At 40.2% G+C, this 18,203-nt stretch overlaps 1 protein-coding gene across 2 annotated transcripts in view; it reads left to right on the forward strand.

Moving 5' to 3' along the window:
* Positions 1-17,663, forward strand: part of AlkB (alpha-ketoglutarate-dependent dioxygenase AlkB) — a 33,606-nt gene extending 15,943 nt beyond the window's left edge. For both annotated transcript variants that reach the window (XM_070104041.1, XM_070104040.1), the window contains exons 3-7: positions 1,255-1,369; positions 2,268-2,421; positions 7,385-7,457; positions 8,705-8,898; positions 12,135-17,663. In XM_070104041.1, the coding sequence (XP_069960142.1) occupies positions 1,255-1,369; positions 2,268-2,421; positions 7,385-7,457; positions 8,705-8,898; positions 12,135-12,618 (1,020 nt within the window). In that variant the 3' untranslated portion in view covers positions 12,619-17,663. The remainder of the gene's footprint in view (positions 1-1,254; positions 1,370-2,267; positions 2,422-7,384; positions 7,458-8,704; positions 8,899-12,134) is intronic.
* The last annotated feature ends 540 nt before the right edge of the window (positions 17,664-18,203 follow it).

Here is an 18,203-nt window from a genome sequence, read left to right on the forward strand (position 1 = left end):
AATGCTGTAAAGCAAAATGCTGTAAAGCAAAATGCTGTAAAGCAAAATGCTGTAAAGCAAAATGCTGTAAAGCAAAATGCTGTAAAGCAAAATGCTGTAAAGCAAAATGCTGTAAAGCAAAATGCTGTAAAGCAAAATGCTGTAAAGCAAAATGCTGTAAAGCAAAATGCTGTAAAGCAAAATGCTGTAAAGCAAAATGCTGTAAAGCAAAATGCTGTAAAGCAAAATGCTGTAAAGCAAAATGCTGTAAAGCAAAATGCTGTAAAGCAAAATGCTGTAAAGCAAAATGCTGTAAAGCAAAATGCTGTAAAGCAAAATGCTGTAAGCAAAATGCTGTAAAGCAAAATGCTGTAAAGCAAAATGCTGTAAAGCAAAATGCTGTAAAGCAAAATGCTGTAAAGCAAAATGCTGTAAGCAAAATGCTGTAAAGCAAAATGCTGTAAAGCAAAATGCTGTAAAGCAAAATGCTGTAAAGCAAAATGCTGTAAAGCAAAATGCTGTAAAGCGGGGCTCCCCTGTACTGCCCAAGCTTGCTGTTCAAATTGGAGGATGGATTGTGTGATTATCAGATTATTATTATTATTATTATAATCAAGGGGGAAGCGCTAAACCCGGAGGATTATACAGCGCCTGGGGGGGGGGGATGTGGAAGGCATTCATGCTTAATTCGGGGAACTGGAGCACAGATCCAATTCCCTAAATCAAGAGCCCCTCACCAACATCAAGGAACCTTCCTTGAGGGGATGATAATCAGAGCATAGTGGTTTTAATTTTGTTGTTCAGAGAGCTCGTCACAAGTGTTCACTGCACTTACATCAACAACCACTCAACTATACATTCAGAACCTCAAACCACCACACAATTCCTCACTTAACAAACTACACCGCACACAAGTGGAAAATTTCCAATGGTTGTTTTTGTTGAAATTCTTGAAAATTCACAATCTAACACACCTGGTGTTTCCTTAAGGCACCTGTTGTCCCTGTTTGCCTAGCAGTAAGTAGGTACCTGGGTGTTAGTCACCTTACACCTGTTGTCCCTGTTCACCTAGCAGTAAGTACCTGACTGTTAGTCTACTGATGTGGGTCGCATCCTGGGGACAAGACTAAGTGTGGGAAATGCTCAGCATAACAAGGGGCTTTCTATATACATGCATGTAATATGTCATTAATATCAGCTATGGTCTGTATAAGTTGTATCACATGCTTGTAGAAATATAGATATTTTTACTATTAATGTGATTTACTTTTATAGGAATGTGAACGGCTCTCTCCCTGTGCCATAACTAAAAAAGATGAGGAAGATGCAAGAAAAGTTGGCCTTAAATTGATTTATTTGTGGAAAATCTACTCTGTGAAAACTCATCCAGGTAATATATAAGCAAAAATTTCCTTAAATACCCTGGGTTAAATACCCTGGGTTAATGGATAATTAATGCATATTTTTCATTGTATAGAACATAAAATGCTATTTTTTTAATAAAAAATGTTCCTATTACATTCATCATAAAAATTCTTATGTACAGCACACAACGTAACTCTTGATGCTAAGTTCTTGTGTTTACCGAACAATACTGTGTATGAAATAATGAATATTATTTACTGTAGTTTAAAAGTGTTAAAATTACTGATTGTCAAATAACCATTGTCTTGTTCTTAAGTGGTCTGTATACAGACCATAGCTGACATCAGTGACATACTACTATATAGAAAGTTCCTTGTTATGTTGAGTATTTCAGGCAAATTAGGTCAATTTTATCCACAGGATGCGACCCACACCAGTCGACTAACACCCAGGTAATTATTTTATTGAAAGGTGAACATGGACAGCAGGTGTCTTAAGGAAACACGTCCTAATGTTTCCACCAGTACCGGGGATCGAACCATAGACCTCAGTGTGTGTACTGAGTGAGTTGCCAGTCGAGCTAAACTGAAACTTAAGATAATTACACAGCAGGAAGGCAATAAGTCCATTACTTGCATTCATTTACTTACTCTTTAATACTAGTATATTTAGTTACAGTAATTATATGTTTATATACTTATTCACTGACAATAGTTATTTATTTAGCATATCATGTTCGACATATTATCAACCTACGATGAGTTCGTTGGAACGTTCTCCCATCGTAAGTCAAGGACCACCTGTAATTGCTCTTGCACTATCACAAAGTCAAAATGTCATAAGCCAAACCATCGTAAGTTGAGGAGTGCCTGTATTTTAAAATTTATTAAATTACTCTATTAAACGACGTGTCCAATTTACAGGCTTGTTTGTGATCCGTAACCCTTTCACAAGCCAGGGTCAGCTGCAGTGGATCAAGAGATGTTTGAGAGAGTTTCCCTGTGCCACTAACAAAACAAACCTAATATCACACGGCATCACTCTGTCAGACAGCACCTGGTGGCAGCTGACACGCACGTAAGCAATTGATCAACCCCCTTTCAAATTGTGTAGTAATCTACTTACTACTGATCAAGTACTAAAACACTCAAATAATGCTATCAGACAGCAAATCTACCTCAACACCAAACAAGCCTGATCCAAACAACTCTGAGAGTAGAAAACCTCTTGGAATCTATCAAAGGTATAAGATACAGGAAGGCCACTCATATTCATCACCTTCATTTCAGTGTTCTGTGTTTTCATTGGCTTTTAACTGAGATTTGTTCATTATGTTCGGTGCTCTTAGCATTTTTCCACCGCTTTTGCACAGTTGCGTAAAAGAAGGGGGACCGGCGCCATATTTTAAGGTAAGCACCGAATGTATTGTGTATTTATTTTACTTTTTTATCTGTTTTTTTTTTATGCCTAGCTGTATTAAGCACTTAATATATGAGTGTTAATACCTCATCAGGCATTTTAGAAGCATTCAATAATGAACAAACCTTTCCCCTTGCTGGAAATTTTTGCTTATTGCATGGGGTTGGACAACTAAGAACCATACAAATGGGGCCTCCTGTATATCAAAGGATCTTTAAGCACAAGGAGTAGTAGAGGTTTGATCTTCCATCCATCAATCAAAATGCAGTTTCTAACATGTCAGGCTGCTGGCTAGTGCCATAACAAGTACTTTATCATTCCAATTTTTAAATTGATTAAAGGTTTTAAGATATAACTTGTGGACGTCCTTAATACACAAATGTACTTAAAGAGTTGATTTTAAATTTGTTAATCATTTATTACACAAGTGTCTAAAAATTCTGTTTGAAACTTCAGATAATTAAAGCAGTAATACGTAAATTAGAACAAGAGGTTCATTATAAATAATTGGTGAATACACTCACACGTCACCCACTAAGCTACTCCTATCTCAGCCCAGTAGGTGGTTTTGTGCCTTATATAAAAACCACAGACCTACATCCCAGCAGCTGCCTCGGTGCCCTACCTCTCTCAAGGGCAGGTACTTTACACACCCACCACCTCAGGCTCAACACATCATGAGGAGCCAGTCTATCAGCATCCTGTCGGCCAACATTAGAGGTTTCATTACCGATGTTGGAGAACTCACACACAGTTTTGTGAATATTCGACATCCCAACATGATAGCTGTTGTTGAAACATTTTTGGACAGAGACTCCAAAAAATTTTGCAAGAATTGCTGGCTACATGGATGACAAGAGACAGGCAAAGACAAGAGGAGGTGTTGCTGTGTGTTTCTCTAAAAGTATACATGCCCAGCACATTGATGTTGCCATGCCTACTCATCTTGAAATGATGTTCTTCAGACTATGCATAAACACCAGTACCTCTGTACTAGCATATGCAATGTACAGACCTCAGTGGCAACATGCAGACCCCATCAACTTCCTAATGGAAAATGTGAACTCCCCTCTGCTCCAACACAATTGTTAACATATCATAATTGTTGGTGACCTCAACCAACATCTTATACAGAGGAATTTTGATGACCTTCTTGAAGTGTTTGACATGAGAAACTTTGTTGAATTCCCTACTCACATCTCTGGCTCCTCCCTTGACCCAGTAGTGCGTGATCTAGCAGAAGGTACAGTCACTTGTCAACCCCTCGGTTATGTTGGATTGTGTGACCACAAGGCTGTTTTTACGACACTCAAGATCCCAACAGAATGAGGTGAGGAGTCCACACGCACAACCTGGCTATGGGAAAGAGGTAATTGGCCAGCCCTTTGCTCTGAGCTTGCTACCACCGATTGGAATGCTCTTCTCCAAGGGGATGTTGACAACCAAGTGAATGCCTTCACTGGACACATCCTTAATCTACAACAAGAACACATTCCTCACCAGCAATATGTAACGAAGCCTACAGATCAGCCTTGGTTTGACTTTTGTTGTAGAGAGGCTGCTACTGCTAAGTACAAGGCATGGCAAAGGTATGAGGCATCCTACTACCTATAACAGGAACTTTCACAGGCAAGCCTGTAGGCATATGGGTGACATTCAAAAGTGGGCTATCTCTAAATGGGAGGTGGACACAAAAAGAAAGCTGGCATCAGGCAGAGTGGGCTCCAAAACCTGGTGGTCCCTGGTCAAGGACAGATAAGGTTATCTGCCTGATGAACTTATTCCACCTCTAAATCGACAAGATGGGACCACCTCTTTGTCAAACACTTTGTTACCAAAATGCAAGTTCCTGATCCAGCAAGGGACCCTCCTTGACTAGCTGCAAGAACTGTGTCAAAACTGTCAGTGGTGACAATAAGGCAGGAGGAGGTGCATTTCCTTCTTAAATCACTTGGCCAAGAAAAGGCTGTGGGCCCAGACAAGTTGAGCCCAAGATTGCTGAGATGTACAGACCAGCTAGCAGCACCTCTAACTCGCATCTTTCAGCACTGCCTAGTACAGTGTAAATGGCTTTCTCTGTGGAAAGAGGCAAATATAGTCCCTGTTCACAAAAAGAAGAGCAGAGCAGAAATCAGCAACTATAGACCAGTGTCACTCCTGTCTATCACTGGCAGGATCCTTGAGACAATAATCTCAAGACAAATGAGTTTTTTGACTACCACTCACTACTTTGTGACCATCAATATGGCTTCAAGAAAGGTTACTCTGCTACTGATCTGTTGTTAAACCTCTCCACTGAGTGGCACCAGTCACTGGATAAATCTAAAGTCAGCTGTGTGGTAGCACTGGATGTTGCTGGTGCTTTCGACCGAGTGTGGCACCAGGGCCTCTTGGGAAAACTTCAAGTACTGGGAATTGCAGGCTCTATGCTATGTCTCCTCAGTGATTACCTTCATGGTGGATCTTTAAGGGTAGTTCTCAATGGAACAGAATCAGCAAGACATCCTATTATGGTAAGTGTTCCACAAGGAAGTGTGCTTGGACCATTGTTATGGAATGTCTACTTCAGTAACCCTTATTTCATCCCAGAATCCCACGCATATGCAGACGACTGTACTCTGATATTTACTTATCCAGGAGAAGAAATACCAGCTGCTCTAAGCTACATCAATCACAAGCTAAGAGCTTTATCAGCTTGGGGAAACCAATGGCAAGTAACATTTGCACTTGAGAAAACACAAATGGTGATGATCTCTAGGCACCATGATGGTAATGCCGGAGCAGTAGTAAGGATGAATGGGAGAGTGTTGGTACCTGGGGAAGAAGTTGATATCCTTGGGGTGAAATCTGACTCCAAACTGATCATGAATAACCAGGAAGCTTACAGCACTTTGAGATATCTCACATCTGCTTGACAGTAGGGATTGCAAGATTCTGTATGAAGCACAAGTATGCTCACACCTTGAATATGCTCAACTTTCTTGGTTTGCCTGCCCCCCCTTCTCATCTGAGACTGCTTGACAGAGTAGAGAATAGAGCAAGACATCTCATCTCTCACCTGGACCCATCCTGGATAGATCTGTCATTTCAGCAGAGCCTTATGTACAAGGTCAATACTGTCAAAGCACCACACTTGGATCCACTTCAAGGACAGCGTGAAGCCAGCTCCTATACCACAAGACAAGCAGAAAGCAGCAACACCACTCTGGCTGTACCCTTCTCCAGAACATCACTTCATCTGAGATCATTTATCCCCAGGATGACTCACGTCTGGAACACATTCGTACAGCATTATGATGTCAACAAGATAAAGTCAGTTGATCAAATGAAAACGCTGGCCCACAGACAGTCCACAGCTGGCCCACAGATGGCTCCAACTTCATCCTGTTCCCTACTTGTATGTCTCATGACAATAAAAATGCTTTCAAATGAGCTGATGTAGGTAACAGCTCTTAGCTTGTCAGCAAAATTAGGGATCTTTAACCTAACCTTGTCAAACCCTGTAAAAACAAAAAATGAATTTATTAAGGAAATCTACAAATAATTCTGCAGAGTCATTTTTACTGGGTCATCCCGCCTCAGTGGGAGATGGCCGACGTGTTAAAAAATACATGTACATGTACATACAATGGTTCTGTAGATACAAGTGTTGTAGGCATCGAGCTGATGAAAGCCTATATAAATTTATACAAAAATATCACAAATAAAGCCAGTAGATCTGACTTATTATTAAAGAAACGTTTGTATTTATCTTTTAAATATTAATGAGAGTTTGATTTATGTAAATATTTTAACATTTTTATCCTGAGTTAGAGCCTTTGATTTTTATTATTATTAATGAAGACTTAGACACATGTAGCATCTGGGTACGTATTTTTACTGTACATGTTTCACCATCCAGTGGCTTTATCAATCCAAATTCATGGACATAATGGAAAGACAGTAGAACCATATACAAAAGACGAAGCAATCAGTCCCTCAGCCTTGGAGTTAGTGAAGACCGAGGACTGATTACCTCATCTTTTGTATAGGTCAGCTATCACTAATCCGGCATCATTGGGACCTGTAGTGTGCCGGATTAGTAAGTTTGCCGGATTACAGAGTGGTTAGGTTAGGATACACTTAATTAACCTATCAATAGAGACTCTTTCTGCTACATCTTCCTCCACTGAGTAAGCATAATGATGAAATTTGAAATTATGCTAGCTGAAATTAGTGCCAGATTAATGATGGAACTGGATAACTGATTGCCAGATTAGTGATGGCTGACCTGTATAGAGTTCTACAGTCTTCACACCCCTCAAGGAAGGTTCCTTGATGTTGGTGAGGGGCTCTTGATTTAGGGAATTGGATCTGTGCTCCAGTTCCCTGAATTAAGCCTGAATGCCTTCCACATCCCCCCCCCCCAGGCGCTGTATAATCCTCCGGGTTTAGCGCTTCCCCCTTAATTATAATAATAATAATACAGTCTTCACATTATGTCCTTGAATTTGTATTGATAAAGTCACTGGATGGTGAAATGTCTACAATAAAAATACCCAAATGTTGTACATGTGTCTAATTCTTCATCTTGTCAGCATTGTATACCATACATTTACAAATATATTATTATTGTTTACAGACTTGCTGGTAAAGAGTTAAGGAAGAAGCTGCGCTGGGTGACACTTGGCTACCACCACAACTGGGACACCAAGGTTAGGTAGCCAGCAAGCTATTTTTTGTGGGTGCAATTGTTTCAAGACCACTGTTCGATATTTTATATATAATGGTTATGAATTAAGAGAAGGGTGGATGAGGGGCTTGAACCATAGTCCACAAGTTGACAGTCTGGCTCTCTACCATCTCAGACTGTCGATTTGTGGACCACAGCTCAAGTTCCTCGTCCACCCTTCTGTTTATTAATTGACAGTTGCTTATGACAACTTAGAGTCCATAATGGTTATAATTACAATGGAACCTTGGTACTCAAACTTAATTTGTTCCAGAAGGCTGTTCGAGTACTGAATGAATTTTTCCCATAATAATTAATAATAATTTTTCATCTCTGTTGTGGCTGACCAATTTTCTTTTTGGTTGACTGTTTTCACTAATCTTCTTGGGCCCCATGGTGACTTATTTATACAAATAATATAAAAAAAAACACGAAATAGTTTACAGTGAAGTTCAGCGGAGTTTGCACTGAGTGACAGCTGTAGGGAGATTGACGCACATTGTTTGGTCGAGTGCCGAGCAAACGGTAGACCACTGAGCAGTTATTTTACCAAGCAAAGCATTCAAATACCAAATTGTTTGAGCTAGGAGCTGTTCAAGTACTGAGATACTACTGCATAACCTTAATTTTAAAAGGGCTAAACAAGTAAGCCGGTGGAAGACCTCAGTCAGATGACCAAAAGCACTAGCTGTGAGTCATCATACAACTAAGACCTGTGTCAGGACACACTTGTCATGTTTCCTGACAAACCTTCCCTAACCTTAATGACCCTCGTGTCGTAAATAAGCCTGAAATCCAATTAACCAACTGACTTGCATGTTGAGACTGCTGATGAATGGGTGGAAGAGCTGATGGACAGATAAATGAATAGATGGATATTATTCTAGTCACGCGGAATTGAAAAATGCTCGTGTATCACCTGGGGATTATTATTATAATCAAAGGGGAAGCGCTAAACCCGTAGGATTATACAGCGCCTGGGGGGGGGATGTGGAAGGCATTCAGGCTTAATTCGGGGAACTGGAGCACAGTTCCAATTCCCTAAATCAAGAGCCCCTCACCAACATCAAGGAACCTTCCATGAGGGGTATCACCTGGGGAATGGGAGGTATTAAATTTGATCCAAGGAAGAAGAGGATTTTTAATTAAGTCGTGGTACTGTGACTATTCTTCAATCTTTGTAAAATTAGATTAAATACTGTAATAGTATTTTGTATTCTTGTGTTGTAGGAATACAGTGAGGATGCACGAGGGGATGTGCCTGCTAGCCTGGTGAAGCTGTGTGCAGTTGTTGCCAAAGTTTTGGGTTTTTATGAATTCCAGAGTGAAGCAGCCATCATTAACTACTACCACCAGGACTCAACACTCGCACCACACACAGATCATTCAGAACCATACACTCAGGCTCCGCTCTTCTCATTCAGGTCAGACTTGTATATTTGTCAAGAATCTTTTCATGAACATTGTTCTTCTTTCTTTCAACACACTGGCCGTATCCCACCGAGGCGGGGTGGCCCAAAAGGAAAAACGAAAGTTTCTCCTTTTACATTTAGTAATATATACAGGAGAAGGGGTTACGAGCCCCTTGCTCCCGGCATTTTAGTCGCCTCTTGTTGCGGCCCCTGCCAAACTAGCGGTTAAATAGTTAACCTGCCGGCCGGCAGTACCACTGGGTGCGTCATCAAACCCAATGTGGGGGCTGCTGAGCCGGCCTTAGAGCAGTAAGAGCCTGAGTGCCTCACGGTACACACCTAAGCAGTAGGTACCTGACCACCGAAGGGTACACGTCTACTGGCTTTAGTAACAGTATGTACCAGAGCGCCTCGCTGTACACACCTAAGCAGTAGGTACCTGACCACCGAAGGGTACACGTCTACTGGCTTTAGTAACAGTATGTACCAGAGCGCCTCGCTGTACACACCTAAGCAGTAGGTACCTGACCACCGAAGGGTACACGTCTACTGGCTTTAGTAACAGTATGTACCAGAGCGCCTCGCTGTACACACCTAAGCAGTAGGTACCTGACCACCGAAGGGTACACGTCTACTGGCTTTAGAAATATTATGTACCTGAGCGCCTCGCTGTACACACCTAAGCAGTAGGTACCTGACCACCGAAGGGTACACGTCTACTGGCTTCAACATTAAGTACCTGAACTCCTCAGGGTACACGTCTATGCAGTAGGTACCTGACCACCGAATCGTACCTATCTACTGGTGTTAGAAGAACCGCTCACCGCAGCTCACCGAGTCTGTTGGCCTCAGTTACTTGACGGCCGCATTCAGTGAGCTTGCAGCATGGTGTTCGGCTAGCGGTGTGTCAACCGCCTTTGGAGAGGATTTACTGGACTACCGGTGATGTCTGTGGACTCACCGTCTACGTTGATCAACTGTGGGCCGGAGTCGTCAGATGCTGTTTAGTGGGACATTACATGAAGAAAAGGTTGGAGTGTTACACTGAACTGGGCCAGGACCGTAGTGTGACACTGAGGGACGTACGATGGAGTGGAACACTGAGATATGCACAGGACCGTAGTGGAACACTGAGATGAAAAGGGTGTCGTGGGACACTGAAGATGGCCTGGTTGTAGTGTACACTGAACAGTGTCGTGTGACTGACTTCGTGTCGTGAGAGGCAGTTGATTGTAATTTATTATTATAAAAATGTTATTTATAATTTATTGTTTTAGCATAGAGATATATATATATAGTGACAGTAGTGTCAAGAGTTGTACCCTGTGTAGGGTCACGAATAATTATTTACTATTTTAGTTAGATGCTAATTATAATTTATTATAGTAACGTGTACATATTATTATTATATCATAGTTCAAATACCTCTAGACCAAAGATAGTTGATTTTTATATATTAAAGATTAATTTATATTAATGTGTGTATTTATGTATCCCGAACTCTTTATTACAAAAGAAGTAAATCTTAATACCATCGTCTTTTAAAAATTACTTTTTTGTAATACCTCTTACAACACGCATGGCTTATGGAGGGAGAATTCTGTTCCACTTCCCCATGGAGGTAAGAGGAAATAAACAAGAACAAGAACTAGAAAGAAAATAGAAGAAAACCCAAAGGGGTGTGTATATATATGCTTGTACATGTATGTGTAGTGTGACCTAAGTGTAAGTAGAAGTAGCAAGACGTACCTGAAATCTTGCATGTGTATGAGACAGAAAAAAAAAGACACCAGCAATCCTACCATCGTGTAAAACAATTACAGGCTTCAGTTTTACACTCACTTGGCAGGACGGTAGTACCTCCCTGGGTGGTTGCTGTCTACCAACCTACTACCTAGGATGAACATTGTTATCTACAGATATTTTGCAGGCACACCTCTGGCAAGACAGTGATGGAGTGAGTGATGATGAAAGTGTTTCTTCTTTTTCGGGTTGCCCTGCCTCCGTGGGAAATGACCAATGTGTTAATAAAAAACAAATATTATCGAGCCTTGAGCATGGGTATATTTGCTCACAATAATGGGCAAGGTCTGAAAATGTGTCCATTTGAACCCATTCCTGGAGCTTGTCACCAGCAAGACAAAATTTAAGGTGTGAAATATGTGGGATTTACTGGAGTTAAATACAGTACGGACTTTCTTGGCTTTGTGCAAATTTGCTATTATGCAATATCCCATGTTCATATTTTCCAACATATGATATATGTACTGCACAAATAACAAAAAAGGCACAATACCGTGACTGGAACGATACACAAATAACCCGCACATAAAGGAGAGAAGCTTACGATCCAAGTCGGACCGAAACGTCATCGTAAGCTTCTCTCTTTTATGTGCGGGTTATTTGTGTACATACTGCACATTTATTATATGTGATCTGTACAGTTCACAAAATATATTGAAGATTCTTACTATTCAGAATTAAGTGTTGATGACTTGCTTTACTTTATTAACACTAAAGTGACTTCATTAAATCTACTACAATCAAAAACTAATATGTATACTTGTAAGGTGTCACATATATACAGCCTCTCCTCACTTAGCGACGTACTCGTTTACCGATGACTCAGACTTACGACGGGCTCTCTGACCAGTATGCTGACCTAAATAATGTATATTGGAGCTGATTTCTTCTATTCTATTTATTACAATATGCAGTAAACTACTACATAAACATTTAAAAACATACAAGAAATATAATAAATGGTGCAAAGGTGACATTAAAACAATATCAAAGATGGTTGACACAAACTCACTACCATTATAGTATGCTCCTCACTTCGCGATGAATTCATTTACCAACGTGGTCTTACGAACGGAACTCCGTCGTTAAGTGAGGAGAGGCTGTAATTCTCTGTAAGTAATTTTATCTGGTTTTAAAACTTACTAAACTGTAAAAAGTGAGAAAACACTCAGAGAGAAAACTGATATGGGTAAAACTAGATGAGCACATTTCTGCTTCACTCAGAGACCCTCTTCAGTAAATCTGACAAACACCAACATATATATATACAGAACTTTCATTTAACTATTGTTTCATTTTATGCTGTCAGTGGTTTATCATTTTCAGTTGATCATTGGTTATAACGTCTTTATCTAAGCACTAAGAAGCACTGTGTTGGAACTTAAAGCAGTGTAATACAACTTTAGCCTTTTTATAGGACTTAACACTTGTTTCTTTTTCAACAGCTTCGCACAGAGTGCAGTGTTCCTCATTGGAGGTTCTACGAAGGCAGCACAGCCAACACCTATATATCTCCACAGTGGTGATGTATTGGTGATGACGGGAGAGTCACGCCAGGCCTACCATGCTGTTCCCAGAGTAGTTCTTGTTGACGATGAACCATGGAATAATATTCACTCTGATGAGGATGATAGAAAAAATGTAACAGATAATCATGAAAGAAATTGTCTTCACAATTGTTTGCTCTTTAATGATTCTTCAAAAGAAATGGTTTCAAAAGAAGAGCCTCACTATGAAGAATGTAAAGTAAAGGAAAGTGTTAAGAGTATATTTAAGTCTGAAGAAGGAGGTGTTGCTGATAGCAAAAGTCAAAGATATGATATAATGGATGATGATATCAAAGACATATTAAATTATGCCAAAAACTGTCGAATTAATATGAATGTTAGACAGGTACTCCCACCTTTCACTGACAGCCTGCCCAGATAGCCTCCTTCAAGGGGCACCTTGATACTGGAGTGACTTTCTTGTTTACAGTGCCTTCTGTTTCTCAGACATATATTTAGTGCTTCACAATTTTTTTTTTTTTTTAGCACATCGACCGTTTCCCACCAAGGCAGGGTGGCCCGAAAAAGAAAAACTTTCATCATCATTCACTCCATCACAGTCTTGCCAGAGGTGTTCTTATACTACAATTATAAAACTGCAACATTAATACCCCTCCTTCAGAGTGCCGGCACTGTACTTCCCATCTCCAGGACTCAAGTCCGGCCTGCCACTTCCTTGAATCCCTTCATAAATGTTACCCTGCTCACACTCCAACAGCAAGTCAAGTCCTAAACATCACTTGTCTCCGTTCACTCCTATCAAATATACTCACACATGCTTGCTGGAAGTCCAAGCCTTTAGCACACAAAACCTCCTTTACCCCCTCCCTCCAACTTTTCTTAGGCCAACCCCTACCCTGCCTTCCCTCCACTACAGATTTATACACTCTCGAAGTCATTCTATTTTGTTCCATCCCCTCAATAACCCTTCCTCAGCCCTCTGGATAATAGTTTTGGTAATCTCCCGCCTCCTCCTAATTTCCAAACTATGAATTCTTTGCATTATATTCACACCACATATTGCCCTCAGACACGACATCACTGCCTCCAGCTTTCTCCTCGTTGCAACATTCACCACCCATGCTTCGCACCCATATTAGTGTTGGTATAACTATACTCTTATACATTCCCCTCTTTGCTTCCACAGACAAAGCTCTTTGTCTCCACAGACTCCTAAGTGCACCACTCACCCTTTTCCCCCTCACAATAATAATATTAATACCTTGTGGGTTTAATGCTTAGCTCTGATTGTAATAATAATAAAAGCTCCATGGTAAAGTGTAATAAGAATTCTTCCTCCATAAGCCATGAGTGTTGTAAGAGGTGGCTAAAATACTGGGAGCAAGGGGCTAGTAACTTCTGTATAAAATTACTAAATGTAAAAAGAAAAAACTTTCTGAAAGTATTTCTTCTTTTTTCAGGTTGTCTTGCCTAGGTGGGAAACGGCCGTTGTGCTAAAATCAAAGAACAGATAGAAATCCGATAGATTTGCATTTTCTCATAATTGTTGTGTGGCATATGTCCAGTTTTAATGTTTTTTTTTTTTTTTTTTTTCAACAAGTCGGCCGTCTCCCACCGAGGCAGGGTGACCCAAAAAAGAAAGAAAATCCCCAAAAAGAAAATACTTTCATCATCATTCAACACTTTCACCACACTCGCACATTATCACTGTTTTTGCAGAGGTGCTCAGAATACAACAGTCTAGAAGCATAAACATATAAAGATACACAACATATCCCTCCAAACTGCCAATATCCCAAACCCCTCCTTTAAAGTGCAGGCATTGTACTTCCCATTTCCAGGACTCAAGTCCGACTATATGAAAATAACCGGTTTCCCTGAATCCCTTCACTAAATATTACCCTGCTCACACTCCAACAGATCGTCAGGTCCCAAGTACCATTCGTCTCCATTCACTCCTATCTAACACGCTCACGCACGCTTGCTGGAAGTCCAAGCCCCTTACCCACAAAACCTCCTTTACCCCCTCTCTCCAACCCTTTCGAGGACGACCCCTACCCCGCCTTCCTTCCCCTATAGATTTATATGCTTTCCATGTCATTCTACTGTGATCCATTCTCTCTAAATGACCAAACCACCTCAACAACCCCTCTTCTGCCCTCTGACTAATACTTTTATTAACTCCACACCTTCTCCTAATTTCCACACTCCGAATTTTCTGCATAATATTTACACCACACATTGCCCTTAAACAGGACATCTCCGCTGCCTCCAACCGTCTCCTCGCTGCTGCATTTACCACCCAAGCTTCACACCCATATAAGAGTGTTGGTACTACTATACTTTCATACATTCCCTTCTTTGCCTCCATAGATAACGTTTTTTGACTCCACATATACCTCAACGCACCACTCACCTTTTTTCCCTCATCAATTCTATGATTAACCTCATCCTTCATAAATCCATCCGCCGACACGTCAACTCCCAAGTATCTGAAAACATTCACTTCTTCCATACTCCTCCTCCCCAATTTGATATCCAATTTTTCTTTATCTAAATCATTTGACACCCTCATCACCTTACTCTTTTCTATGTTCACTTTCAACTTTCTACCTTTACACACATTCCCAAACTCATCCACTAACCTTTGCAATTTTTCTTTAGAATCTCCCATAAGCACAGTATCATCAGCAAAAAGTAACTGTGTCAATTCCCATTTTGAATTTGATTCCCCATAATTTAATCCCACCCCTCTCCCAAACACCCTAGCATTTACTTCCTTTACAACCCCATCTATAAATATATTAAACAACCATGGTGACATTACACATCCCTGTCTAAGACCTACTTTTACCGGGAAGTAGTCTCCCTCTCTTCTACACACCCTAACCTGAGCCTCACTATCCTCATAAAAACTCTTTACAGCATTTAATAACTTACCACCTATTCCATATACTTGCAACATCTGCCACATTGCTCCTCTATCCACTCTATCATATGCCTTTTCTAAATCCATAAATGCAATAAAAACTTCCCTATCTTTATCTAAATACTGTTCACATATATGCTTCAATGTAAACACCTGATCTACACATCCCCTACCCACTCTAAAACCTCCTTGCTCATCCGCAATCCTACATTCTGTCTTACCTCTAATTCTTTCAATTATAACCCTACCGTACACTTTTCCTGGTATACTCAGTAAGCTTATTCCTCTATAATTTTTACAGTCTCTTTTGTCCCCTTTCCCTTTATATAAAGGGACTATACATGCTCTCTGCCAATCCCTAGGTACCTTCCCCTCTTTCATACATTTATTAAACAAAAGTACCAACCACTCCAACACTATATCCCCCCCTGCTTTTAACATTTCTGTCATGATCCCATCAGTTCCAGCTGCTTTACCCCCTTTCATTTTACGTAATGCCTCACGTACCTCCCCCACACTTACATTCTGCTCTTCTTCACTCCTAAAAGATGGTATACCTCCCTGACCAGTGCATGAAATTACTGCCTCTGTTTCTTCCTTAACATTTAAAAGTTCCTCAAAATATTCTCGCCATCTACCCAATACCTCCATCTCCCCATCTACTAACTCCCCTACTCTGTTTTTAACTGACAAATCCATATTTTCCCTAGGCTTTCTTAACTTGTTTAACTCACTCCAAAATTTTTTCTTATTTTCATTAAAATTTCTTGACAGTGCCTCTCCCACTCTATCATCTGCTCTCCTTTTGCACTCTCTCACCACTCTCTTTACCTTTCTTTTACTCTCCATATACTCTGCTCTTCTTATAACACTTCTGCTTTGTAAAAACCTCTCATAAGCTACCTTTTTCTCTTTTATCACACCCTTTACTTCATCATTCCACCAATCACTCCTCTTTCCTCCTGCCCCCACCCTCCTATAACCACAAACTTCTGCCCCACATTCTAATACTGCATTTTTAAAACTATTCCAACCCTCTTCAACCCCCCCACTACTCATCTTTGCACTAGCCCACCTTTCTGCCAATAGTCGCTTATATCTCACCCGAACTTCCTCCTCCCTTAGTTTATACACTTTCACTTCCCTCTTACTTGTTGTTGCCACCTTCCTCTTTTCCCATCTACCTCTTACTCTAACTGTAGCTACAACTAAATAATGATCCGATATATCAGTTGCCCCTCTATAAACATGTACATCCTGGAGCCTACCCATCAACCTTTTATCCACCAATACATAATCTAATAAACTACTTTCATTACGTGCTACATCATACCTTGTATATTTATTTATCCTCTTTTTCATAAAATATGTATTACTTATTACCAAATTTCTTTCTACACATAGCTCAATTAAAGGCTCCCCATTTACATTTACCCCTGGCACCCCAAATTTACCTACTACTCCCTCCATAACATTTTTACCCACTTTAGCATTAAAATCCCCAACCACCATTACTCTCACACTTGATTCAAAACTCCCCACGCATTCACTCAACATTTCCCAAAATCTCTCTCTCTCCTCTACACTTCTCTCTTCTCCAGGTGCATACACGCTTATTATAACCCACTTTTCACATCCAATCTTTATTTTACTCCACATAATCCTTGAATTAATACATTTATAGTCCCTCTTTTCCTGCCATAGCTTATCCTTCAACATTATTGCTACTCCTTCTTTAGCTCTAACTCTATTTGAAACCCCTGACCTAATCCCATTTATTCCTCTCCACTGAAACTCTCCCACCCCCTTCAGCTTTGTTTCACTTAAAGCCAGGACATCCAGCTTCTTCTCATTCATAACATCCACAATCATCTCTTTCTTATCATCTGCACAACATCCACGCACATTCAGACTTCCCACTTTGACAATTTTCTTCTTCTTATTCTTTTTAGTAATCTTTACAGGAAAAGGGGTTACTAGCCCATTGTTCCCGGCATTTTAGTTGACTTTTACAACACGCATGGCTTACGGAGGAAAGATTCTTATTCCACTTCCCCATGGATATAAAAGGAAAATTAATAAGACCAAGAACTATTAAGATAAAATCAAAGAAAACTCAGATGAGTGTGTATAAATAAATGTGTACATGTATGTGTAGTGTGACCTAAGTGTAAGTAGAAGTAGCAAGACATGCCTGTAATCTTGCATATTTATGAGACAGACAAAAGACATCAGCAATCCTACCATCATGTAAAACAATCACAGGCTTCGTTTTACACTCACTTGGCAGGACGGTAGTACCTCCCTGGGTGGTTGCTGTCTACCAACCTACTACCAGTATAATACTGACCATCTGTTACTTGCACTGTTATTAACAAATGCTGTTTTGTTATCCATGAGAATGTCTTGAGATAATGACTGAAGTTTGGGTAATCTTTCTGATATCCTTTGGTCTTACAAGAATACATAACTGGTAGTACGAAGACGATAAAAGTCCAGGTGGGTAAAATTCTGTATAAATAAAAAGATTTCTTTGCCGTAAGTGTCTCTTTATCATCATTTGTCAGCTTGAAGCCATAGTTCCACAAATTTGTTTGTAAGTTGAGTGTTGAATGGAACTTGTGTGTTGCAGATGTGTATTGTACTATACTGTTTATTACCAAGTTACTAATTATTTTTCATATACACTGAGTAGCCATTTTATTTGGTACAGCCTTCTAGTACTGGGTAGGGGCTTCCCTTTGCCCCCAGAACAGCCTGATTTTTTCAAGGCATGGATTCAAGAAGGTGTTGCAAACATTCCTTAGATATCCTGGTCTATGTTAATATGATAGCATCATGTAGTTGCTGCAGATTTGTTGGCTGCATATTCATGCTGCAAATCTGTTCCACCACATCCCAAAGGTTTATGCTAAACATTCTCATCCTCCCATCTGTATGATACAGCAGAAATCACAATTCATCAGACCAGGTGATGTTTTTACCAATCTTCAAGTATCTAGTGTTGATGAGCCTATGTCCACTCTAGCCTCAGCATCCTGTTCTTAACTTACAGGAGTGGAACCCAGTGTGGTCTT

This window comes from Cherax quadricarinatus, chromosome 89 (genome assembly GCF_038502225.1).
Source record: "Cherax quadricarinatus isolate ZL_2023a chromosome 89, ASM3850222v1, whole genome shotgun sequence".
Classification (NCBI taxonomy): Eukaryota; Metazoa; Arthropoda; class Malacostraca; order Decapoda; family Parastacidae; genus Cherax; species Cherax quadricarinatus.